The sequence below is a fragment of the Alosa alosa genome, chromosome 18 (genome assembly GCF_017589495.1).
Source record: "Alosa alosa isolate M-15738 ecotype Scorff River chromosome 18, AALO_Geno_1.1, whole genome shotgun sequence".
In the NCBI taxonomy this organism is placed as follows: Eukaryota; Metazoa; Chordata; class Actinopteri; order Clupeiformes; family Clupeidae; genus Alosa; species Alosa alosa.
The window spans coordinates 16724893-16745513 of record NC_063206.1 but is presented as its reverse complement, the minus strand read 5'-3'; the positions used below and the strand labels follow the sequence as shown (position 1 = coordinate 16745513).

Here is a 20621-nt window from a genome sequence, read left to right as displayed (position 1 = left end):
TGATGACTTTCAGAAAGAGCAAGCTTGCGTACCTGGGAAGGATCTGTAATGCTGTGTATCATCAAGTTTTTACCCTGCCATGGAAGAGCACTATGCGAGGAACAGCAATCAAGCTGCGTATAAGTCAAAAGTTTATCACAGGCCATAGAAAATATTTCTCTTATGGCGCCGTCTTCTTCAGTGCCCTTCCTGCCATCCATGCCTCCAAGTCTTCTATAAAGCTAATACAAATGACGTCCTGTGCATACTGTATTATAACAGACGGGTCACCGCGTGTTTGCATAGAATGTCCAGAACACTCCACACTTACAAGTTAACAACGAATGACCTTAGTCAAAGGTAGGCCTGGCCTGGCCTACCCCACCCCTGAAGTTAGTAGGCTAACCTGGATGCTGCAACATTATGGCCTACATAGCAACAAGTTAACTTTAGCTGAGTGTTTCAGATATGCAACGATACAATATCACGTAACCTTGTAAAGTGGCTAGCTGACGTTAAATAATTCGCCTACGGTAGCTGGATAGCGATGATGACAGGCCTCAGTCAGTCAGTTAGCATGAGTTAACTAATTCCGCAAAGCAATGTCCACGTATCTCTCGTTCTTTGCAGACATGATATGACAGGTGTCACGTTCCCCCACAATCATTCACGGCATATCCATTATGCAGTGCAAAGATAGAACAGACACTTAAGCGACTGTATAAAGAAGGTTGTGACCATAGACTGTACGTGGACGTTTGGCAGCACCACGCGGTTTGTGAGGTTGTTACCCATGGTTACCGAGATATCGCGAGCGCGACGATTCATCAATTCCATGCCAATGTTTGGTTGACGATAGGCTTGATGAATGCATGTTTATGTTACAATAGGCTACTAAATAGGCATTTACTGTGTGTATGACCCGTAATTTATTCACTGAATACTTTTGAAAAACAACTGCAATACATTAAGTGAGCTGCTAGTGGGAACAAGTAAATTAGCTAGTGGTTCTTAAACTGTGGTCGGGACCATGGACAGTAGCCTAAAGGTCGGGACCCCCAGGGGGATCGCCAAAAATATTGGAGGGGTCGCGAAATGTTTTGCAGTCTGAAGTAAATACATTTTTCTAAAGGTTTTAAGTCAAAGGCTGCCATTGACATAATAATGCCTTTGGTGGTGACATACCCTCCTATGAAGACATTTTCTGCCTCTGCTTCCAATGCCCATTTCGTAACATTTCGAAACCAAATTCCGTCGGTTAGGGGGTCGCGAAACTTGCTGAACCAACTCCATCTGGCTGAATCAGAATGCAGTTACAAATATAAGTAGTAGTTACATACATTATCCTCTAGGTGGAGAAATTTTCTAATCGATTTTGCACCGAAAAGCTTTATCAACCATCTCTGCTGTTATTTTTCTTTGGTCATGGATAGACAGACCCATAGGTTAGCCTTCCTATGGTGTTTGAAGTAGTCTAGCTGGTATGGGGCTTATAGCCTAAGTGGTTACAATAGCAATTAAATAACTGTTAAACTGGCAGTTATCACCATTTGTAATGCATTATTTTAAATATTTGTGTTATTGTTGTACATTTTGCAGTGACTATGGGTGAAATAGCTTAAAGCGGGTGACTAACCTTGACCATTATGCTCCACAAGGGGATGCACTGCACTGAGAGATGGAATAACGTATTTAGAATTTAAAGGACTTTTGGTGTTTAAAATTCTTAAATTCAATTTAAAAAGATGTGACAATTTCATGCATCTTACAGCAATTTGGCAGTGAGTGTTGGTGATAGATTTTGAAGAGACTGGGGTTTTGCGATACTGGTTGAAAAGAGAAACCTTCCAGGGGAATTTGATGAATTGATTTTTAGTCTCAGAGGCTAGATATGGGACACCATGGGAAACGTCAGGGCTTCAGAGGGAGAGGAGATCCACAGGACAGCACTGACAATAGTCAAGTGAACATTCCAGGCCAAACAACCACCTGACCTAATATAGAAAGACTGATCCAATGCAGCAAATATATTAAAAGGCTAAAGTCCTACATTGGCTATGTTGTAGCCTATCCCCAGAATATCAGCAGCAAACTCAGTCTCTGTCTCGCAAAACAGTCTCCAAATAAAACGCACATACCTTTTTGTTAATTCCCAAGAACTTTATTAAAAACCTTCGTTGTATTCTAACATTGTGTCCTTGCACTGCTGAACTGTCCTGCTGAGAGCCGCGTAGCCTCTCATGGTATTACAACACACACATACACACACGCACAGTTAATGTTGCCACTTGTGTACTGCATGTGAACCACCAATATTCGCACAAACATGCATGCACGCACACACATAGGCACACATGACACACACACAAACAGACACACATGTACACACATAAGCTTGTTCCGTGCATACTGCACCCCTATGTATGCAGCCCATTATGGGTCAGCTACAAAAAGGAGACCCTGCGCAAACTTCAGGTGGCATATAATGACTGCCTGAGGATGCTGGATACAGGATATAATGATGCTCACAAGCCCTAGGTGCAGCTTGGGTCAGATATCAATCATATTTATGGAAACGTTGGTATGGGTGCCTGTTAAGACTCTCATGAATCAGAGTATGTTTATATGTGTATGTTTCTATTCATTTTTTTTTGTTGTATGTCTTGCTATTGGGCCTAGAGCCTGTAATAAAGTTTATATATATATACACACACACACAGTTCATGTTGTCGGTTCATGTTGTCATGTTGCCACATGTGCATGTAAACCACCAATTTTGCACACGCATGTATGCACACACAAAAACACTCTCTCAGACACACACACAAATACACATATTTACACCCACTCTCTCTCTCATAGGGTCAAAACTGCACAAAATGTAAAGTGTAGGATTATTATGACACCCGCTGAATGCATGCCAAGTTTCATGGAATTCCGTTCATGGGGGGTTATATCAGCTACACACTCACATACAGCAGATGTGGAAGTGTTCCAGGGACTTGATGTGGCGGCTGTAAGTAACCAAGGCTTCACAGCTGTAGAGGAGGGTGGTGATGCAGACCGCTTGGTAGATGCAGATTTTTGTGTTGAGATGAAGGTTCTTGTTCTGAAAAACCCGCCGCCGGAGTCTTCCTAAGGCAGCTGATGCTTGTTTGATTCTATTCTGGACCTATTGTCTTCAGAGATAATGCTCCCCAGGTACTTGAATGATGGAACAAGTGACAGTTTCTCATCTGCAATAGTGAAGATGGGTGGTGTGGGTGGGATGTTGGCACTCCATTGGCAGATTACACTGTTTTGGCGGTGTTGATGGTCAAACCCATCCTGCTGTATGCCCTCACTGCTGCATCTAGGACAGACTGGAGGTCTTGTGGAGAGTGAGATATGAGAGCGCAGTCATCTGCATACTGCAGCTCAAGTATCCTCACTCTGTGCAGTTTGGTGGTTGCCTGCAGCCTCCTGATATTGAAGAGGTTACCATCCAGCCTGTATGCTACTGTCACTCCTGTTGTCTTCAATATCCTTGTGGAGAAGCTGGGTGACACATATGAGGAAGATGTTAAAAAGCACCGGTGCCAGTACACACCCCTGCCTTACCCCTGTGCGCACAGGGAAAGGACTTGACTGTTGACCTCCAATTGTCACCCTAGCAGTCATTCCATCATGAAACTGACGAAGGATGTTGACAAACTTAGTGGGGCATCCAATCCGGTGGAGGACTTCCCACAAGATGATCTCTCTGCACAGTGTCAAAGGCTTTGGAGAGGTCCACAAACGCCATAAACAGGTCTTTATGTTGTTCCCTGCACTTTTCTTGGAGTTGCCGGGTTGTGAAGACCATGTCGACTGTGCTCCTGTTCTTTCTAAATCCGCACTGTGACTCCGGTAGTATAGACTCTGTGATGTCATTGATCAGCCTCTGTAGCATCGCCTTGGCTCCTTGATATGCCCCTATGGATGCATACATACACAAACATAAACACACACATACATAAAGACAGACACACAGTACACATGCATGTGCATGTGTAACCCCTTGTCTGCATTGTGTTTTCCCAAGAAATGGCAAGGAGACGTGGGACCAGTTCGTCATTTATTGACCTGGCATGAGAGATAACACTTTGGGATTCCGTAGCAAGGCAGCAGCATGGATTTTAACACAGTATGCGCTGGCTCTAATCCTCCAACTATCTAGTATTTATGAATAGAGTAAAAATGCAATACAGATATACTGTACTAACAAATTCTATAACATGTACCTGGCATGAGAGATAACACTTTGGGATTCCGTAACAAGGCAGCAGCATGGATTTTAACACAGTATGCTTATATGAGAGCAGGGAGAAGAAATATTAGCTATCCACACGTGACTACACAAAATACACAGGTTACATTGGCAAAGGAAGTGCATAACACCTCGAGACCATTGGTGTTGATTTAGAACGTTTAGTAATGAATTCTAATCTAATTATGTGGGAGTTCTGTTTACACACAATTTACCGCTGGCTCTAATCCTCCAACTATGAGGAAAGCCATGCAGTTTTATGTGTATGACCACTAGAGGCCAGTACTCAACCAACTGTTTGACATAGCTATTACCAGTATGTAAGAAAACAACTCAAAAATGAGTGCAAGTGGAAGAAACTAAATCATCACTGTTACATATGCACGCACATGCATACACAAAGGCACGCACACACTCACACGCATATTTTTTAAAAAATGTACTGTACATGATGAAATATTAGCCTATAGCCATGTCCAAGAAAGGTTTAAATGTAGCCTAATCATTATTTGCATAGAACTTTTGTGTTATGTGTACTATATGAAGTAGGCTATGATATATGACCCATATGATATATAGGCTAGCCTGAAAGTTGTCGGTTCAATTCCCGCCTTCCACCGCTGTGCCCTTGAGCAAGGCACTTAACCCCAAGTTGCTCCGGGGACAATGTGATCCCTTGTAATATAGCTGACATATGTAGCCTAAGTCACTTTGGTCAAGAAGTGTCTGCTAAATATTATGTAATTATTATTATTATTATTATTATTATTATTATTTGGCTATTATTAATTGGCCCCTTATACAAGTTTAGGTCTATTCATCGTGTAAATCGATGTTGTTATGTATGGTATTGCTGTTTTCATTTAATAGTCTATTTAATCGAATTCTGCTATGTGATATTATTTGTTTATAAATGTAGCTAACAAACACCCATGGGCTGTGAAAAACAATCTCTGGCACCGTCGGCTAACAACAGGACTTTTATTCTGACGCTTCTCTCTTTTGGCGCAGCTAATCTGACGTAGTATGTGCATGTGTACCAGCTCAGCCTCTGAGTGAAAGATACCAAACAGCTTTAGTGTTGGAGGTCAGAAGAAAGACGGTCGATACAAATACACGCTTCGGGAAAAGTCCTTCTCAGGATTATTTTGCTTTAAACGTGTTAGCATAGAATTATATAGGGATATGATATATTTACTTAGACGAGAAAAGGAAAACAGTATGACATAGCGAGAAGATCGTATTTTTGCTGGCTGATTTTGGCCCTCATTAACCTATCGCACAAATTTAATTTCGAGTGTGGCTTGGGAGTTATCGATATATCTGATCATTAATATTATTTCGTTTGGGGCAACTGTAATATGAAAAAAGAGGTGCCTGACACATTAGGTTTTGTCCCTCAAAAAGACATTGTTTACAACAAACTTCTGCCTTATGCGGACAAATTAGATGGAGAGTCAAACGAGATTCTCGCCAGAATCAAGGAGAACTTGGGACGGGCTGTGTATCTTAGGGAATTATGGCCAGGAGTATTGTTTTGGACAAGGAAACTTGCTACGTGAGTATTGTCTTACGCTTGAATTATATTGCTTTTACCTAGGGAGTCTGGTTTTACTTTTGCCTACGACGTGCTTCGTTATTTGGGTTAGCTAACAGTTCGCTACCGTTAGCTATTGGTTGTGTCATTTCGGATGGCGACAAAGTGCAGATTGTGTGTTTAGCGGGATAAATCAGGCCAATTGTATAAATACTGCGCCCTGGTTAAAATAAGCAAGTCTAATTCCACGAGTGCTTAAGCTTACTGTTATTTCTGTAAGCTACCAGGGTTCACTTCCTGAATGATGGCTGGCTAGGCAAGCTCGATTGCATTCACTGTATTGGTCGTCATGTTGACGAGTCCTATGCTTGAGATTTTGGTAAACAAAAAAGACAGTTGTGGTTCTTAGTTTTAATGTAATAATGAATACATTTTAATGTGAGTTTGTGAGGTGTTATGACAGGATGTGACATGCATTGATCCTTTCCATTGTCACTTTTGTAAATGTCCTAGACCTAGAGGAAGTCGAAGTAGATTTTAAAAGCTCAGTTGTTGTGGTCCCTTGTCAAAATTGAAGGGGTGTATTACTGAACGGGCCTACTGGGCCCAGGCCCAGGGGCCCAAGACCTCAGGGGGCCCTGAAGCTCAAGCATTAATGTGCTGTGTCACTGCCACTGATACACAAGAATGATGTTTGTCACCCTATCCTTCTAAGAAGTCAGTTGTTGTTTGAACCAAATATACCTAACACAATTTTTCTAAAGGGCAAAGCAAGACCTCAGGCACCTTTAATAGCCCAGGGTTGCACATGGTGGATGTGCCTGCTTTCTAGAAAATAGTTTTCTGGAAGTAAACAACCATCTACATGTGGTCCTCCCACAAAACATCTTGGGCAAGACTATAAACAACAGTGGCTATGACACAATCATTGACTAGCTCCAGTTATGACTGTTATCTGAGTCTGTAGTGGATGAGCTTGATGTCATATGGTTTGTAAATGGATTTCATCATATGTTGATGTGAAAGTGACACCAAAAAACAAGTAAAAACGCTAGTCAGGGCCTTTGTGGTGTCACAACTCTACCCCTGTGCCAGTGCATGGTTGCAATGTTGACCATGACTCTATGTTGACCATGATGTCATCAGAGGCTTAAAGATGGCAATTCTTGGAAGATTGGCCTAGTTTCTTGGTCCGGGGTGCAGCCTAATGGCAGTGTCAGTTTTGTTATTGAGTGACACTGTTCTGCTCAGTTCTCAGGGTTATCCTGAGGGTTTGACTCCTTTTGTGGGATCTGTACCAATGCAAGGAAATCACCTCATCTGTAACTCAAGTGGAAATTATCCATTAGAATACTATGCTGTGCTTGCATACTCATTTAGCACTGACAATAGGCATTGTCTATAACCTCTTGATTTCAGTTTTAGGACTAGCTCATAAACACTTACCCTGATGATTACAGACACAATAATTGTTGCCTGTTCATCTAATGCAAAATGTCTTGAACATCCTTTGAACAACTTTTTCTTCATGTAAAATGCATCTCATAAGCATGCAGCACACAAGATCTCGAGTGGTATAATAAAGCTGCTATGTGAGCAGGGCCTATTTATTTGCTTATATTGAGTGACATTAGTATTTCAAACAGTGTAACAATGCAATTTAGAGGGACACTCTGGGAGTACAGACCTCCCCCAAGGCCAATATCTAGCAATATTGAAGAAATAGGAAAAAAAACCTGGGTCATTCCCTTGATGCGGATCCACTCCAAAAGTTATAAATAATATCTTCCTAGGCACATGTTCTCTCCACCCACTTCCATAATATTTGACCGCAGGATTGTACATTTAGTAAATTTATTTTTTGTACAATCCTGCAGACAGACAGACAAACAAACTGAATGGAAGTGCCCATGGTCCACGGAGGAAGTAATAATGCTTGCCTGTCACGTCCCACCTCACATAAGCTACTTGTGCCCTCTCACAGATACCTGCGGCTGTATGGCAGGAAGTTCAGCAAAGAGGACCATGTGCTGTTCATCAAGCTGCTGTACGAGCTGGTCACCATTCCCAGGCTGGAGATCAGCATGATGCAGGGTTTCGCCCGTCTCCTCATCAACTTGCTCAAGTAAGTTGGGCCTCTCTTTGTCTTCATGGCTCTCTGCCTTCCCTTCAGCCTAAAGGTTTGTCTCCAAACCCCATGCAAAACCTCAGTTTGGTTTGTGTCCTGTGTCACTACTAAGTAAGTAACTAGTAAGTATTCTAGGGGAATTTATGTAAAAAGTAAATGTTTTGTTTTTGTCACAGCCTTTTCATAGCACCAGTTGCAGACATGATGCTGTTTTGCTGTAGGGAGTGATCAAATCTTTTTTCTTATTTTTTTCTTCCACACCAGAAAGAAAGACCTGCTCTCAAGATACGATTTGGAGTTGCCATGGAGACCTTTATACGAGCTTCATGAGAGGATTCTCTATTCCAAAACGGAACACCTGGGCCTTAACTGGTTTCCCAGGTATGCGGAAGAAAAAAATGTTTAATGAAGATAGCCAGTTTCAAAGAAAAATATATATATAACTTATACTCTATAATAGAGTGTAGCATTAATAATAAACAACAAAGTAAGTTGGTCCCTCAGGCCCTCTCACCTTTATTTGTTCCGTAAGTCACCAAACTGATTTGAGCTTTGCAGGAAGTAGGCTAGTGGAGTGTGTTTGATGTTGTTATGTGAAGATAAATCTTGGGAAGCAAGCCCTTTGTTCCAAACTCTTTCCTCTGTAGTTTGATCAGTGCTGTCATACCCTGCTCCACCCCCTTTTCCAAGGCATTGGCATTGCAAACCCGTCATGGGTTTGGTGCAGTAGTTGCTATAGTGATCATTAGAATGCTGCTCTGTTGACAGAATTACACTGGTAGCCATTCGTCATACATAGATGACGGTGGAAACCCCCTCTCTCTTCCTCTCCTGCTGTGTAGAGTGAGTGTCATTCATTATGACACTTTGGAAACATTGTGTCACAACAAAGCGAGGGACATCAGCTCACATGGTGGGATACAAGCCATTAAAAGCGCCATGGCCCCTTTTGTTTGTTTGTTTGTTTACCAACCAGAGCATCTCAGAGAAAATGAGAAAAAGCTAAGTGTTGGAGTGAAATTGCAATTCAAGATGAGGGTTGTAATGATATTTAGGCCGTGCTGTCTTTTTTTTTATTATGTCCCCACAGTCAACAATCCAGTCTGATGAAAATATATTCTGTCAAGCTGAGCTGATGTTCTGAGTGTGCTTTTGTTTTTTCTGCTCTCCTCCCCCCTCTCTCTCCTCTCACATGTAGTTCTCTGCGGCCACGTTCTACCTCTAAACATATAATGGTTAAGCTTGCTCAGAGGTGGTAAGGATGAGACATCTTCTGTGCTACAGTTCATCGTCTCTCTCTGAGGCGATTGTTTGTCTGTCTTATTTTATTTTATTTTCCCCCCTTTCTCACTGCATGTGCGAATGGAATCAGCTCGTAATACTTGATACCCTCCACCACTACAACACACACAACAACAACAACAACAAAAACAACAGCAACAACAAAAAAAACAACAACAAGTAGGGTAACTTCGCTTCATAGATGCAGAGCAATATCACTGCCTGTCCAGCTTGGATTTGAAATATCACGCTGCCACTAACAGCTCTGGCCATTAGCATCTGGTTGGCATTGTGGCCAGCCTTCAATAATACCAGCATATGAGGAAAGCTTGCTTTTAGTAAGGCCCCAGACACTTCACATGACCCCCACCCCCCAGCACACACACACACACACACAAACAAACACACACACACACACTCACTAAAAGTGGAAGAGTGTGTCGTCATTTGGAAAGCATATTTTCATCTCTTTCTCTTTCTCTTGATGAATGCTATCTATCTACCACTGTTTCATACCAGAGGTCACCCAGGGTTCGTGACACACACACACGCGCACTCACACACGTGCGCACACACACACACACACTGTGCACGGCCCCAGTGTGTGCCTAGGCCACTCTCAGTGTTGCTCTCCATGTTTCCATGGTATTTCTGCTGAGGTATTGATGTCATATGAATGCCCTCCACTACTGACTTGTATAATACCCTTTAAAAGGAAAGATGTAAGCAGATGTTAAGCTGATGAAGCCACACTTACAGGTGAATCAATTCTAACAACCACTTTTGCAGAGGAGATATAGCATATATTACTGCTTTGAATATTTCAGTGAGACCCTTACCATTGCACACTGGCCATTGACCACATTGCCTGGGATCACATCGCCTAGAGGACAGCCTGATTCACATACAGTAAACATCACCTGTCCCTGTATTTTAATACCACTCACCTTTGTCACTTTATGGTCTCGGGTTTCCCACAGCACAGGATCTGGCTGTGCATGTGTCCTAACGGCATCTGTGTGTGTGTGTGTGTGTGTGTGTGTGTGGTTGTATGTATAGTTTTAGTTCTCATCATGGGATTGTTATGTTACATCATTGACAATATTTGGAACAGTTGCTGTTTTTTTTCCCTTTTTTTGCTAGCTCTTGACTGTCTTCAAATACTGTCTTTCTGTGTGTGTTTTTCTTTTCTTTAGTTCTGTGGACGGATTACTGAAAGTCCTAGTGAAGAACTGCAGGCCGTAAGTACCACTTCTTGGTCTGATGATAACTCTGGGATCCCGTTAAGATTTTGCTGCAAAAGCACAAAATCACAATGTGTCTTTTGTTTCGTCTTTCTCATAGATAGGGCTGTATGTTTATGCAGCTCAAAGCATCTATTGACCCTTTGTCCTTTAGAGTTAATAACAACATAATTCTAGAATTATCCTGTCTGTTCATGAGTACCAAAGACTGTGCGTGTGGTTCTATACCATTGTGTTGTGGTGCATATGCAGTGGCATTCATATATTCTTTGGCCCTGTTTGGGTGCATACACAGGCTTCCAGCTATATTTATCTTTTCCACTGTTGGTGTCGGGATCCAGACCTCATTTTCCTCTCCAGGAGAATGAACTGGAAGCCGTAGTAGAAACACTGTAACTGCCAGACAGAATGGTTTTGAGTGCACGATGGCTTTCCTCCACTTGGTTTATTGCCTCTTAAATATACACTCCTCTGCTCCAGGGAGCTGAGCTCAGTCCAAATGAGTTTATGCCTTTTGTAAGGCAACCAAAAGAAGAGAAGTTGTTGAGACGGTGAATTTTACATCTAGTGTTGGCTGCATTAGGAGATTGGAGCTTTATTTGAGGCATCAGAAACTGTTGTAATAGGTCAGATATAGTTTGATTGAGTTATTTAAAACAGCTATAGAGCCCCTGTGTCCTGAAATGCCACAGCCAAGTCTACATATCTAGGTCAAAGTGAGTGTGTAAGCCATTAGGCTACCATTACTACACTACTACATGCGTTATATCATGTAATGCAGAAACCGAAACAAAGCACTGCAAGTGTCACACACAATCACTAATTGTGTTTAAGCATCATAATGATTTAGGAATTGTGTTGTGGTGCTGGTATTTATAGATGTCCCGTCTATTTCAGCTTGTAGATGCAAATCAGCCTCCTACAGGTTCAGCCAGTGTTAAAAGGGAAGACACATGTATTCGTCTGTTATGACACAGTCAGAGGCACTGGATGCCATTTAGGGAAGACACTTGAATAGCTCTCAGTTTCTCCTAGCTGATAATCCTATTAAACTCTCGTCTAATTCGGGCGAGTGTGTGAGTTTCCTGTTAACCCAGGAGCAGTAGAGCTTTAAGGTCAGTGGTGCTCTGTGGTGGAGGTGGTAGGAGGTCCAGATCTAATGCATTGTAATTAATACTCTATGTTGTCTGTCTTTTCCAAATCTGCATTATTTTTGCATCAACTCATATTTCACATCCAAAATTCCTGAAGAGGCATTACAGATATGTATGGTTTTGTAGTTTAACCAGGCTTATCTAAGAGGATGGCGGTGTTGAGTTGATTGTTTTGTTCAATAATGTAATTGGTTAATCGGGTCACCAATTTGGCTGCACTGTTTGTTAAACAAATAGTGTGATTGATGAAGGGGAACAGTAGTAAATGGTTGAGTCTGTGGGCATCTGCAGGTGCTAAAAGCTGAAGTGGAGCTTATGTGGAATAAGGACCTCTTTAAGCCCTTTACAAAACCATTTAAACCTCTCATCTACTGCAGCATCCGCATGTGAGATGAAAATTCTCACCATCAACACATAGCTATTTGGCTACATTTCACAGCGACATTCAGTTAAGCACAAATGGAATTTCTCCCCTGTTACATGTGTATATATATATATATATATATATATATATATATATATATATATATATATATATATATATATATATATATATATATGTAGTTAGATAGATTAAATATATATATAGGTGGTTAGATAGATTAAAGTTGATAAAAGAAACCCATGTAAGATGAAGTCAGAATGAGATGAATATTAGATTCTCTCTCTCTCTCCCTCCCTCTCTCCTCCATCGCAGGTACTTCCCTGAGTCGGCTACCAAGGAGATGCTGGAGGAGTGGCGTCCGCTGCTGTGCCCGTTTGACGTCACCATGCAGCGCGCCATCAGCTACTTCGAGCTCTTCCTGCCCACCACACTGCCCCCTGAGCTCCACCAGAAAGGCTTCAAGTACTTAACACACACACACACACACACACACACACACACACACACACACACACACACACACACACACACACACATACCTCCTTACACACCTCCTCGCACATCTCCACCACTTTCTCCTAGGTCAGTACCACATCATTCATTAAAGTCCCTGCTCCCTAATAAATCCACCCACGCTCAACAGGGACCCATACCTCTCGCACACCATCACTCAAGGGCTCTCCAGCTGGCCTGGAGTTTCCTAAAATAAACCTGCATCGACGATTGCATTGATGTTGTTCTTGAAGCATGCCTGTTATTTCTGAGTCGAGGACAGGATGCCAGTGACTGTGTTAATGACTCTTGTTTTCTCTTTTTTTTTTTTTTTCTGCAGGCTGTGGTTTGACGAGCTCATGGGTCTGTGGGTGTCCGTGCAAAACCTTCCAAGTTGGGAAGTGGTAGGTTTGAAACATTTCTCCAAATTACTACATAGCCCACTGCGGTGGGCAAAAGGGGACTTTATCAGACCATATGCCTTTTTCAATTGAAAGACACATTGAGTGATTTTCAAGCATTGTTTTGTTTTTGTGTTTTTGTTATTAGAGTCTTGTCAGCCTTTTTGCTCGACTAGCCACTGACAACATAGGCTACATAGACTGGGATCCTCATATACCTAAGGTGAGGTTGTTTTTATTCACATGGCCTCTTCTCTCTCTCTCTCTCTCTCCCTCTCTTTCTCTCTCCCTTTCTCTCCCTCTCTTCCCCTCCCTGTTTATTTTCCCTCTGTGAGCTACCCGAGTGTTGCCAGTGTCGCAATATGCATTGATATTTGAACACTCCAAAGGGAGGTTTGTCAACAGTGTTCTCCTGTAACACACTGGCATGCTGACGCATGCAAAGGATTCCTCCCACGTTAATAAAACAGTTCTGCTTTCACTAATTATTTGACTTGTTAGTGTTTCCAATTAACACCATTCAGATTATTGGTTTGCTTGGATGTATTCTTAAGCCATCCCCAGATTTGTAATAGATGCACAATTATTCACCTGAACTATTTCTTCCACTCACAGATCTTCACCAGGATCCTGCGAAGCTTGAACCTTCCTGTGGGCAGCAGTCAGATGCTGGTGTCCAGATATGTGACTAATGCTTATGACATCAGTCATGTGGTCATCTGGATCGCAGCTCTTCTGGTCAGCACTGTTTGTAACAAAATGTCCATGAAACATTTTAAAGAAAATAATACCCATGCTTAGTGCCATAATATACATTATAATTAGTATTAGTACAGTATATTAGTCTTATGATGTCAGACTGGTGACAGTGTTTGTCTGGGTCTGTGTGTCTGACAGGGAGGGCCCAGCAAACAGGCCCAAACTCAGCTGACCGGCCTCTTCAACAGCATCAGCTCCTTCCTCCACCCTTCCAACCATGGGCGCTGGCTGGTGAGTCACCTCTCCACTTAACCCAGACCCCCCCCCCCAAACTCACACACACACACACATACCATCAGCACTTTCACCGCCAGGGGGTCGGAATGCATGAAGAGCAGTCTGACCTTTCATTTCTCACATGCACTGTCGCTGGCAAAGACACTTAACTAAGTCAGGGCAACTGGGTCAAACAGTCGCGAGTGAAGTATTGAAGTCATCTGACACTAAAACAGCCCCGGTCTTTTAGTCAGGCAAACCTAGGTTTGAGAGTATTCCCAATCAGTGTATTATCTCTTTAGGGTATCAGCCAATACACCTGGGGGGAATGAAATATTAAATGGAATAATGCATGAATGTAGGACTGTACTTCATGTTCCCTTCTGGTCCTGTGTGGTCCCATGATTTTCTGTAACCCCATGTCCCCGAAACTGTCTGTCTCTTGCTAGAGTGATGAAAGATGGTTGGTATGCGGTGTGTGGTTACATTCTGTGTCTTTGTCTCAAAAATATCCCCATGCCACATTGCCAAAGGTTGCTCTTGTTTTTCAGTGGCACATGCCTATCATTTTCCAGAGACTTCCATTCATGAAAGGCTGGCTGGCACCATCGCCGATAGACAGGCAGAGGTTGAACTTTAGTGGATTTCGGTGGTGATTATCAGATTGTTTCACAAATGCAAGCCTTCTATTTAGATTTTGCCAGACTTGGGAAAGAGGATGAGGTTATCTAGAATGTGTTTGACTTGATGGACATTGATTTAATTGAATCAGGGGTAATTTCACTAGTGAGGGTATCGTGCTATCGTGCCTCCATTACCCAAGTCATTGTCCTATTAATAGGACGTTGGCCTTTACAGAGTGGCATGGCGGCAGTAAAGCATACCTTATCCGCCTACGTGCCAACCTGGTACATAGATGACTGTTAAATGTCTCCATTGTGTGCCTGGCACAGTAAGTCACACTTCCTGGCTGTCAGTTAGCTACTAGTTACAACCAGCTGGGACTGGCAGGCATTGCAAACAGCCCCCTCTGAATTGGAGGATGGAAGGTTTTGGGTACTTTAAGTCGAAGCCTGGACAGCTGAAAGTTTGTTGTATTATACAGTTTGCCGTCCCTTTTCCCTTTGGGCTCATGGCTTATAGATCCATGGGCGTTGGTGTGTCACAGTGCAGATGCAGTAAATACTTATGTAAATAAACATAATTTTTGCTGGAAGCTTTTTTTACTACATGGTGCATAGCCTAGATGGCTAGTGTATTAAATACATCTTTGCCATCAAAACGTATTCCAAAAGTAGCTGGTCAGAAACTACCCCTCAAAAAGTGGCTACTTATTGCATAAGGTAGCCTTATAAGATTATTAGTTTAATTGAATTCAACATTAATTAAAGTTACCACTCTATAGACAGTAGGTTCCTGGGGTGGGTTTTCACTGCTTTTAAATAGTCACCTCAGAGGAAAATATTTAATAAGGTCTTAATGTCACTCCTTCAGTCTGTGATGATGCTGTGTGTGTGTGTGTGTGTGTTAACCCCCCCCACACACCAGATGAAGTTGATGAAGCTGCTGCAGCGGTTGCCAGCATGTGTGGTCCGGCGTCTCCACCGCGAGCGCCACCGGAGCCCCACGTGGCTGTCGCCCGTGCCTGAGAGCCACCGGCTCAGTGAGCAGGACATCGACGACTTTGTGGAGAGCATGAAGCAGCCCGTGCTGCTGGCCATGTTCAGCAAGACGGGCAGTCTGGACGCCGCCCAGGCGCTGCAGAACCTCGCTCTCATGAGGCCCGAGCTCGTCATCCCGCCTGTACTAGAAAAGTGAGTCGAGAGAGGTGTGTGTGTGTGTGTGGTGTGAGAGAGAAAGTAAGTAAGTGTATGCATGAGTCTGTGTATAGATTCGTCTAGTTTCGTCTGTGTATAGAAGTCAAGTTTCCTGTGTGTGTTTGTGGGTGTATCTTCCTGTTGATGAGTCAGTGAATGAGTGTGTATATCTATTTTCAGGGCTGCCTTGTACTCCACTGGGAGATCTAGTCCACTGTTGCACAGTAACAGTTCTTGCTGTAGCTGAACCGGCTAAGCATATTAAGGCCCCCTGGAGTTTCTGAACCTCAGAGACAATTGTGATTAATAAGCTCTGAAATTAATTACTTTACATGGATAAATATTAAGGAGTACCCAGTTATGTGGGTACAGGGAAATATACGACTTTTCCTAAGCATAGAGGAATTTCCATGGGTCTTTTGCTGCGGAATAGGAGCTTCTAGTTTTAAACAGAAAAAGTGAAAAAGCCCCTGATCCCTCCGCTGCCCTTTGCAGGACTTACCCGGCCATGGAGACGCTGATCGAGCCACACCAGCTGACGGCTACCCTCAGCTGCATGATCGGCGTGGCGCGCAGCCTGGTGTCCGGTGGTGGCCGCTTCCCTGAGGGGCCCACTCACATGCTTCCCCTGCTTATGAGGGCCCTACCGGGTGTCGACCCCAACGACTTCAGCAAGTGCATGGTGGGTAATCGCCACCGCTTGCAACTCGCTAGACTGTATAACTTATGATACATGCACACATGTGCACTGGCCAGATTCATCCCAAGAATAAATAAACTGCTGAACGTGTTGGCTTCATACTATGAAAAGAGGGGAAAGGGCTCTGATGAGTCGAACCACGTAGGCGTATCCCTTAGAATAAAGGATTTTTAACTTGTACTTGATCGGTGTACCTCGGAATTCCTTAAGACTGGATGCCTCATGCATAGCCTACAGGACAGTCACATTTTGCCTTAGCCTACGGCTTCATACTATATTTTGATTTGACCAAGAGGTTAGATTCTGTAGAGTTGTTAAGGTTGCTATCCTCTGTCTGCAGGTAACATTCCAGTTCATAGCCACATTTGCTACGCTTGTGCCTTTGGTGGACTGCTCCTCTGCTGTACATGAACGAGATGACCTTACACAGGTGAAACAGCCTTACCTTACATAAAGGATGCTGATCCTATGGTTCTTTGCCTTCTGTTTCTGTCATCGGGTCTTACTATGTCCTCTTCCCCTTGCCTTGTCTCTTGGGTAGGTGGAGCGGGAGATGTGCTCAGCATCTGCTGAGTTTGAAGACTTCGTCCTGCAGTTCATGGACAGGTGCAGACAAGCTGAATTAACCACTGATTCCATAGTAATGCATGCCTGTAATTCCCCAGCTATTAGCTGAGGTTTATACATTGATTTTGCAAAATATCTTCAGCTATGAAGTTAATACACAGGGGCAGGTAATATGGTATTAATAGGTTTTTTTTTTCCAAAATCACTGTCCTTTGGTTTATACACAATGCGGCTACAGTAATACACAGAAAATTACTGTTTACTAAAGTGAATACCCCTGTTAAACTAAGTGTGTGTGTGGTGTGTAGATGTTTTGCCCTAATTGACAGCAGTTCTCCGGATCTCACGCGAGAGGAGATGGAGACTGAGAAGATGACTCATCTGGAGAGTCTGGTGGAGCTGGGCCTCTCCTCCACCTTCAGCACCGTCCTCACACAGTGCTCCATGGAGATCTTCCAGGTCTGACACTCACTCACTCACTCACTCACTCACTCACTCACTCACACACACACACACACACACACACATAAACACACAAATACAAATCCACACTTACACAATACATCGCCCAGATCAATTTGGTTTCTCTGCTGAATTCATCTGTACCTAGAAGCAGTTGTTTTCCAGAAGGTGCAGTTGTCATGAAGCACTCTCAGAGAGTCATTCACTCGGCCCTGTTTATTGTAGGTGGCTCTAGAGAAGGTCTTCAACTTTGCCACGACCAACATCTTTGAGACTCACGTGTCGGGGAGGATGGTGTCCGACATGTGTAGAGCTGCTACCAAGGTGAGACGGAATAGTGGACACAGACAAACAAAAAAAAACACCTCTGTTTAAATATCTTGACTTTTATCTGCACCTGGTTGCATTAAGGAGTTTAAGTTTCTAGTCTGAAAGTAAATAGAATTGTAGTTATGCCATGTAAGTGATATTTCCGAATTGATGTCAGCTGAAATCTGAAAAGTGGTATATATGTAGTTAAGATGTAATATTAGGTTATGAATCTGTGCCTGTTGTGAGAACAGATCTCGTCTTATGGTACTGAGTAAATGGAGATTCCCAGCTGACCTCTCTTGTTCTCGCCCCTCCCTCCTCCCTGTAATTCCCCCCCAGTGTCACCCAGAGGAATCTCTCAAGCTCTTTGTGCCACACTGCTGTAATGCCATAACCCAGATCACAGCCAGTAAGTAGGCTTAACTACCACTGGGTATTGTGTGTGTGTGTGTGTGTGTGTGTGTGTGTATGTGTATGTGTGACACCAGACTGGGCCATGCTGGGCCTTCTGCGTGTGTGTGTCTGTGCTGTATGCTGGCATGAGAGAAATAAGTGTGTGTGTTCACACATGCAAGACAGGGAGACCTAGACAGAAGCAGATGCTCTAACATGCCGTGTGTGTGTGTGTGTGTGTGTGTGTGTGTGTCCAGATGAGGAGGTGAAAAATGAGGAGGAGCTGGATAAAGAGCTGCTGTGGAACATTCAGCTCCTGTCTGAGGTGAGGAAGACCAGGCTGAGCCAAACCCCCCTCACCCTGTTCCCCACATATTCTCTTCTTGTAACACTCCTTCTTCCTCCACATTAATACGTATTAAAGATGCAGTTTGTATTTCAGTTTTGCAAAAAGTTGTTGATAACAGCCTATCAAATTGTACCGCTCCGTTCCATGCTCATGGAGCACTGTGTTAATTGACTGGAATTGTAAATGGAGGTGAATTGAGCTGACTGTGGTTCCCATGTACAGGGACTAGAATCATACACTACACTTAAGACTCGCCTAAACAGTCTCAGTTGGCTGATACATAAACCGCGTGTGTGTGCGTGTGTGTGCGTGTGTGTGTGTGCGTGTGTGTGTGTGTGTGTGTGTGTGTGTGTAGGTGACTCGTATGGATGGGGACAAGCTGCTGCCCTACAGTGCCCAGCTGGTGCAGGCCCTGCAGCAGACGCTGCACCTCAAGTCCAAGCAGGGCTACGGCCTGGCCTGCAACCTGCTGTACCACTGCCTCCGCGCCAGCTCGCTCATCTACCCCAAGGAGTACTGCAGCATCCCCGGAGGGTTCTGCAAGCCGCTCTCCGAGTACCTGCCCATCAAGGTGAGTGCTGACGGGCCCGAGGCAGCGAAAGAGTTTCGTCCAGAGCAGTGGTTAACGAATCTATTTTTTTTGGTGGGACTGAAGTGTGTCTTAGTGACTTTACTCTTCATATAACAACTTCAGAGTATAGTCTCCTCAACCAAAGCAGCCTACTTAAACTCTACAGAGCTGGCACATTTGTCCTACATACACGGTGTGAACACTGATGGCTACACACTTGGATTACACACACATCACACATATGATTGCTTGTAAAGGTGTCATGACGCCTCGAAATACCAACTGGAGACACCTGGTGGCACATTTGTCACTGTTGGCCTTCCGGAGGGCAGGTTGTGGCCTAGACAGCCTCTGTCTTTGTTAATACAGACAGTTACGAAACCAGCGTCTGTGTGTCTGTCCTCAGCTCACACCTCAAAACACACACACACACACACACACACACACACACACACTAACCCTGGACAAGTTGACCTGGCCATGCCCCTTATCCTATTAGGTCTCTCTCCAGCAGGGAGGGAGAGAGCAGGAGGAGAGGGGAGGAGAAGGAGGATTTGTTTCTCTGCATAGCTGTGAGGGAGATACTGTAAAGTGATACAGCACCAGCAAGCAGCAGCTTCTCGGAACTGGCCGTCAGTTGAGGCCATCTGAAATCACTCTGACGTTGTATTTCAGACTAGATAGAATGATTTAAGATTAAAGTGTGTGTAGACAGTATGCTCTCCTTCAATGCACACATCAACAGTGTTTCTCACTGTGCCTTTCTGCACCTACATTGCAAGACAATGCCCAGCCCTCACTTAGCACAGTGCACAAGTCTTCGGCAATGTTTATGCTACATCCCGCTTCGACTATTGCAACTCCATCTTCTCTGGCATCCCAAAATAAGCTACTCCACCAGCTCCAATGAATTAAAAACGTGCTCCAAATCCACAAGTCATATAACAACTGTGCTCATCCAACTTTGTTGGCTTCCTGTTGCATACAGAATCCAATTTAAAATCCTACTGGTGCTCACATAGAAGTCCCTACATAATCATGCGGCCACTTACCTCGCTGACCTGCTGTAGAATTACACCCAAGACCGCTCACTGCGATCCTCCTCAGCAGGTCTACTCACAATACTAAACATGAACCAGAGCACCATGGGAGAAAGCGCATTCAGCCACACTGCCCCTAAGCTCTGGAATTCCCTTCCCCATTACATCAAGCACTGTCTTTTAGCTAGCTTATTTACTGTGACATGGTTTTATTGTATTGGTTGTAAATATGTTATGTTTTATTAATTGTATTTGTATGTTTACATTTGTGAAGTGACTTTGGGTGACATGAAAGGTGCTTTTTAAATAAAATAGTACATTCATTTCCTGTGTTTAGCCGCATTGTATATAAGCCACAGGACAGTGTTTTATGCAAGTAAAAAGAAACAAAGCCATATTAATACCATATTAACTGCCCCCGTGTATTAACCTTATTGCTGAAGAATTTTTGCAAAATCAATGTATTAAGCCGTGACTAATAGTTGGGAAATTACGGTATTATTATTATTATTATTATTATTATTATTATTATTTATCAAACAAAAT

At 43.3% G+C, this 20621-nt stretch overlaps 2 protein-coding genes across 8 annotated transcripts in view; one reads left to right on the top strand and one right to left on the bottom strand.

The window, feature by feature from the left end:
- The window catches only part of wdr27 (WD repeat domain 27), a 54996-nt gene extending 54241 nt beyond the window's left edge, over positions 1-755 (bottom strand). For 5 of the 6 annotated variants that reach the window (XM_048270534.1, XM_048270535.1, XM_048270538.1 and 2 more), the window contains exon 1: positions 33-755. In XM_048270534.1, coding sequence (XP_048126491.1) covers positions 33-200 — 168 coding nt within the window. In that variant the 5' untranslated portion in view covers positions 201-755. The remainder of the gene's footprint in view (positions 1-32) is intronic. The other variant, XM_048270536.1, reaches the window with a different exon arrangement.
- Positions 756-5328: 4573 nt separating this feature from the next.
- Positions 5329-20621, top strand: part of psme4a (proteasome activator subunit 4a) — a 35519-nt gene continuing 20226 nt past the window's right edge. Inside the window, exons 1-19 of one of the 2 annotated variants that reach the window (XM_048269208.1) lie at positions 5329-5825; positions 7789-7929; positions 8197-8313; positions 9131-9187; positions 10410-10454; positions 12309-12458; positions 12829-12892; positions 13038-13112; positions 13505-13627; positions 13787-13879; positions 15413-15678; positions 16177-16363; positions 16722-16811; positions 16923-16987; positions 17257-17407; positions 17636-17734; positions 18062-18131; positions 18373-18440; positions 18820-19035. In XM_048269208.1, the coding sequence (XP_048125165.1) occupies positions 5629-5825; positions 7789-7929; positions 8197-8313; positions 9131-9187; positions 10410-10454; positions 12309-12458; positions 12829-12892; positions 13038-13112; positions 13505-13627; positions 13787-13879; positions 15413-15678; positions 16177-16363; positions 16722-16811; positions 16923-16987; positions 17257-17407; positions 17636-17734; positions 18062-18131; positions 18373-18440; positions 18820-19035 (2274 nt within the window). In that variant the 5' untranslated portion in view covers positions 5329-5628. The remainder of the gene's footprint in view (positions 5826-7788; positions 7930-8196; positions 8314-9130; positions 9188-10409; positions 10455-12308; positions 12459-12828; positions 12893-13037; positions 13113-13504; positions 13628-13786; positions 13880-15412; positions 15679-16176; positions 16364-16721; positions 16812-16922; positions 16988-17256; positions 17408-17635; positions 17735-18061; positions 18132-18372; positions 18441-18819; positions 19036-20621) is intronic. The other variant, XM_048269209.1, reaches the window with a different exon arrangement.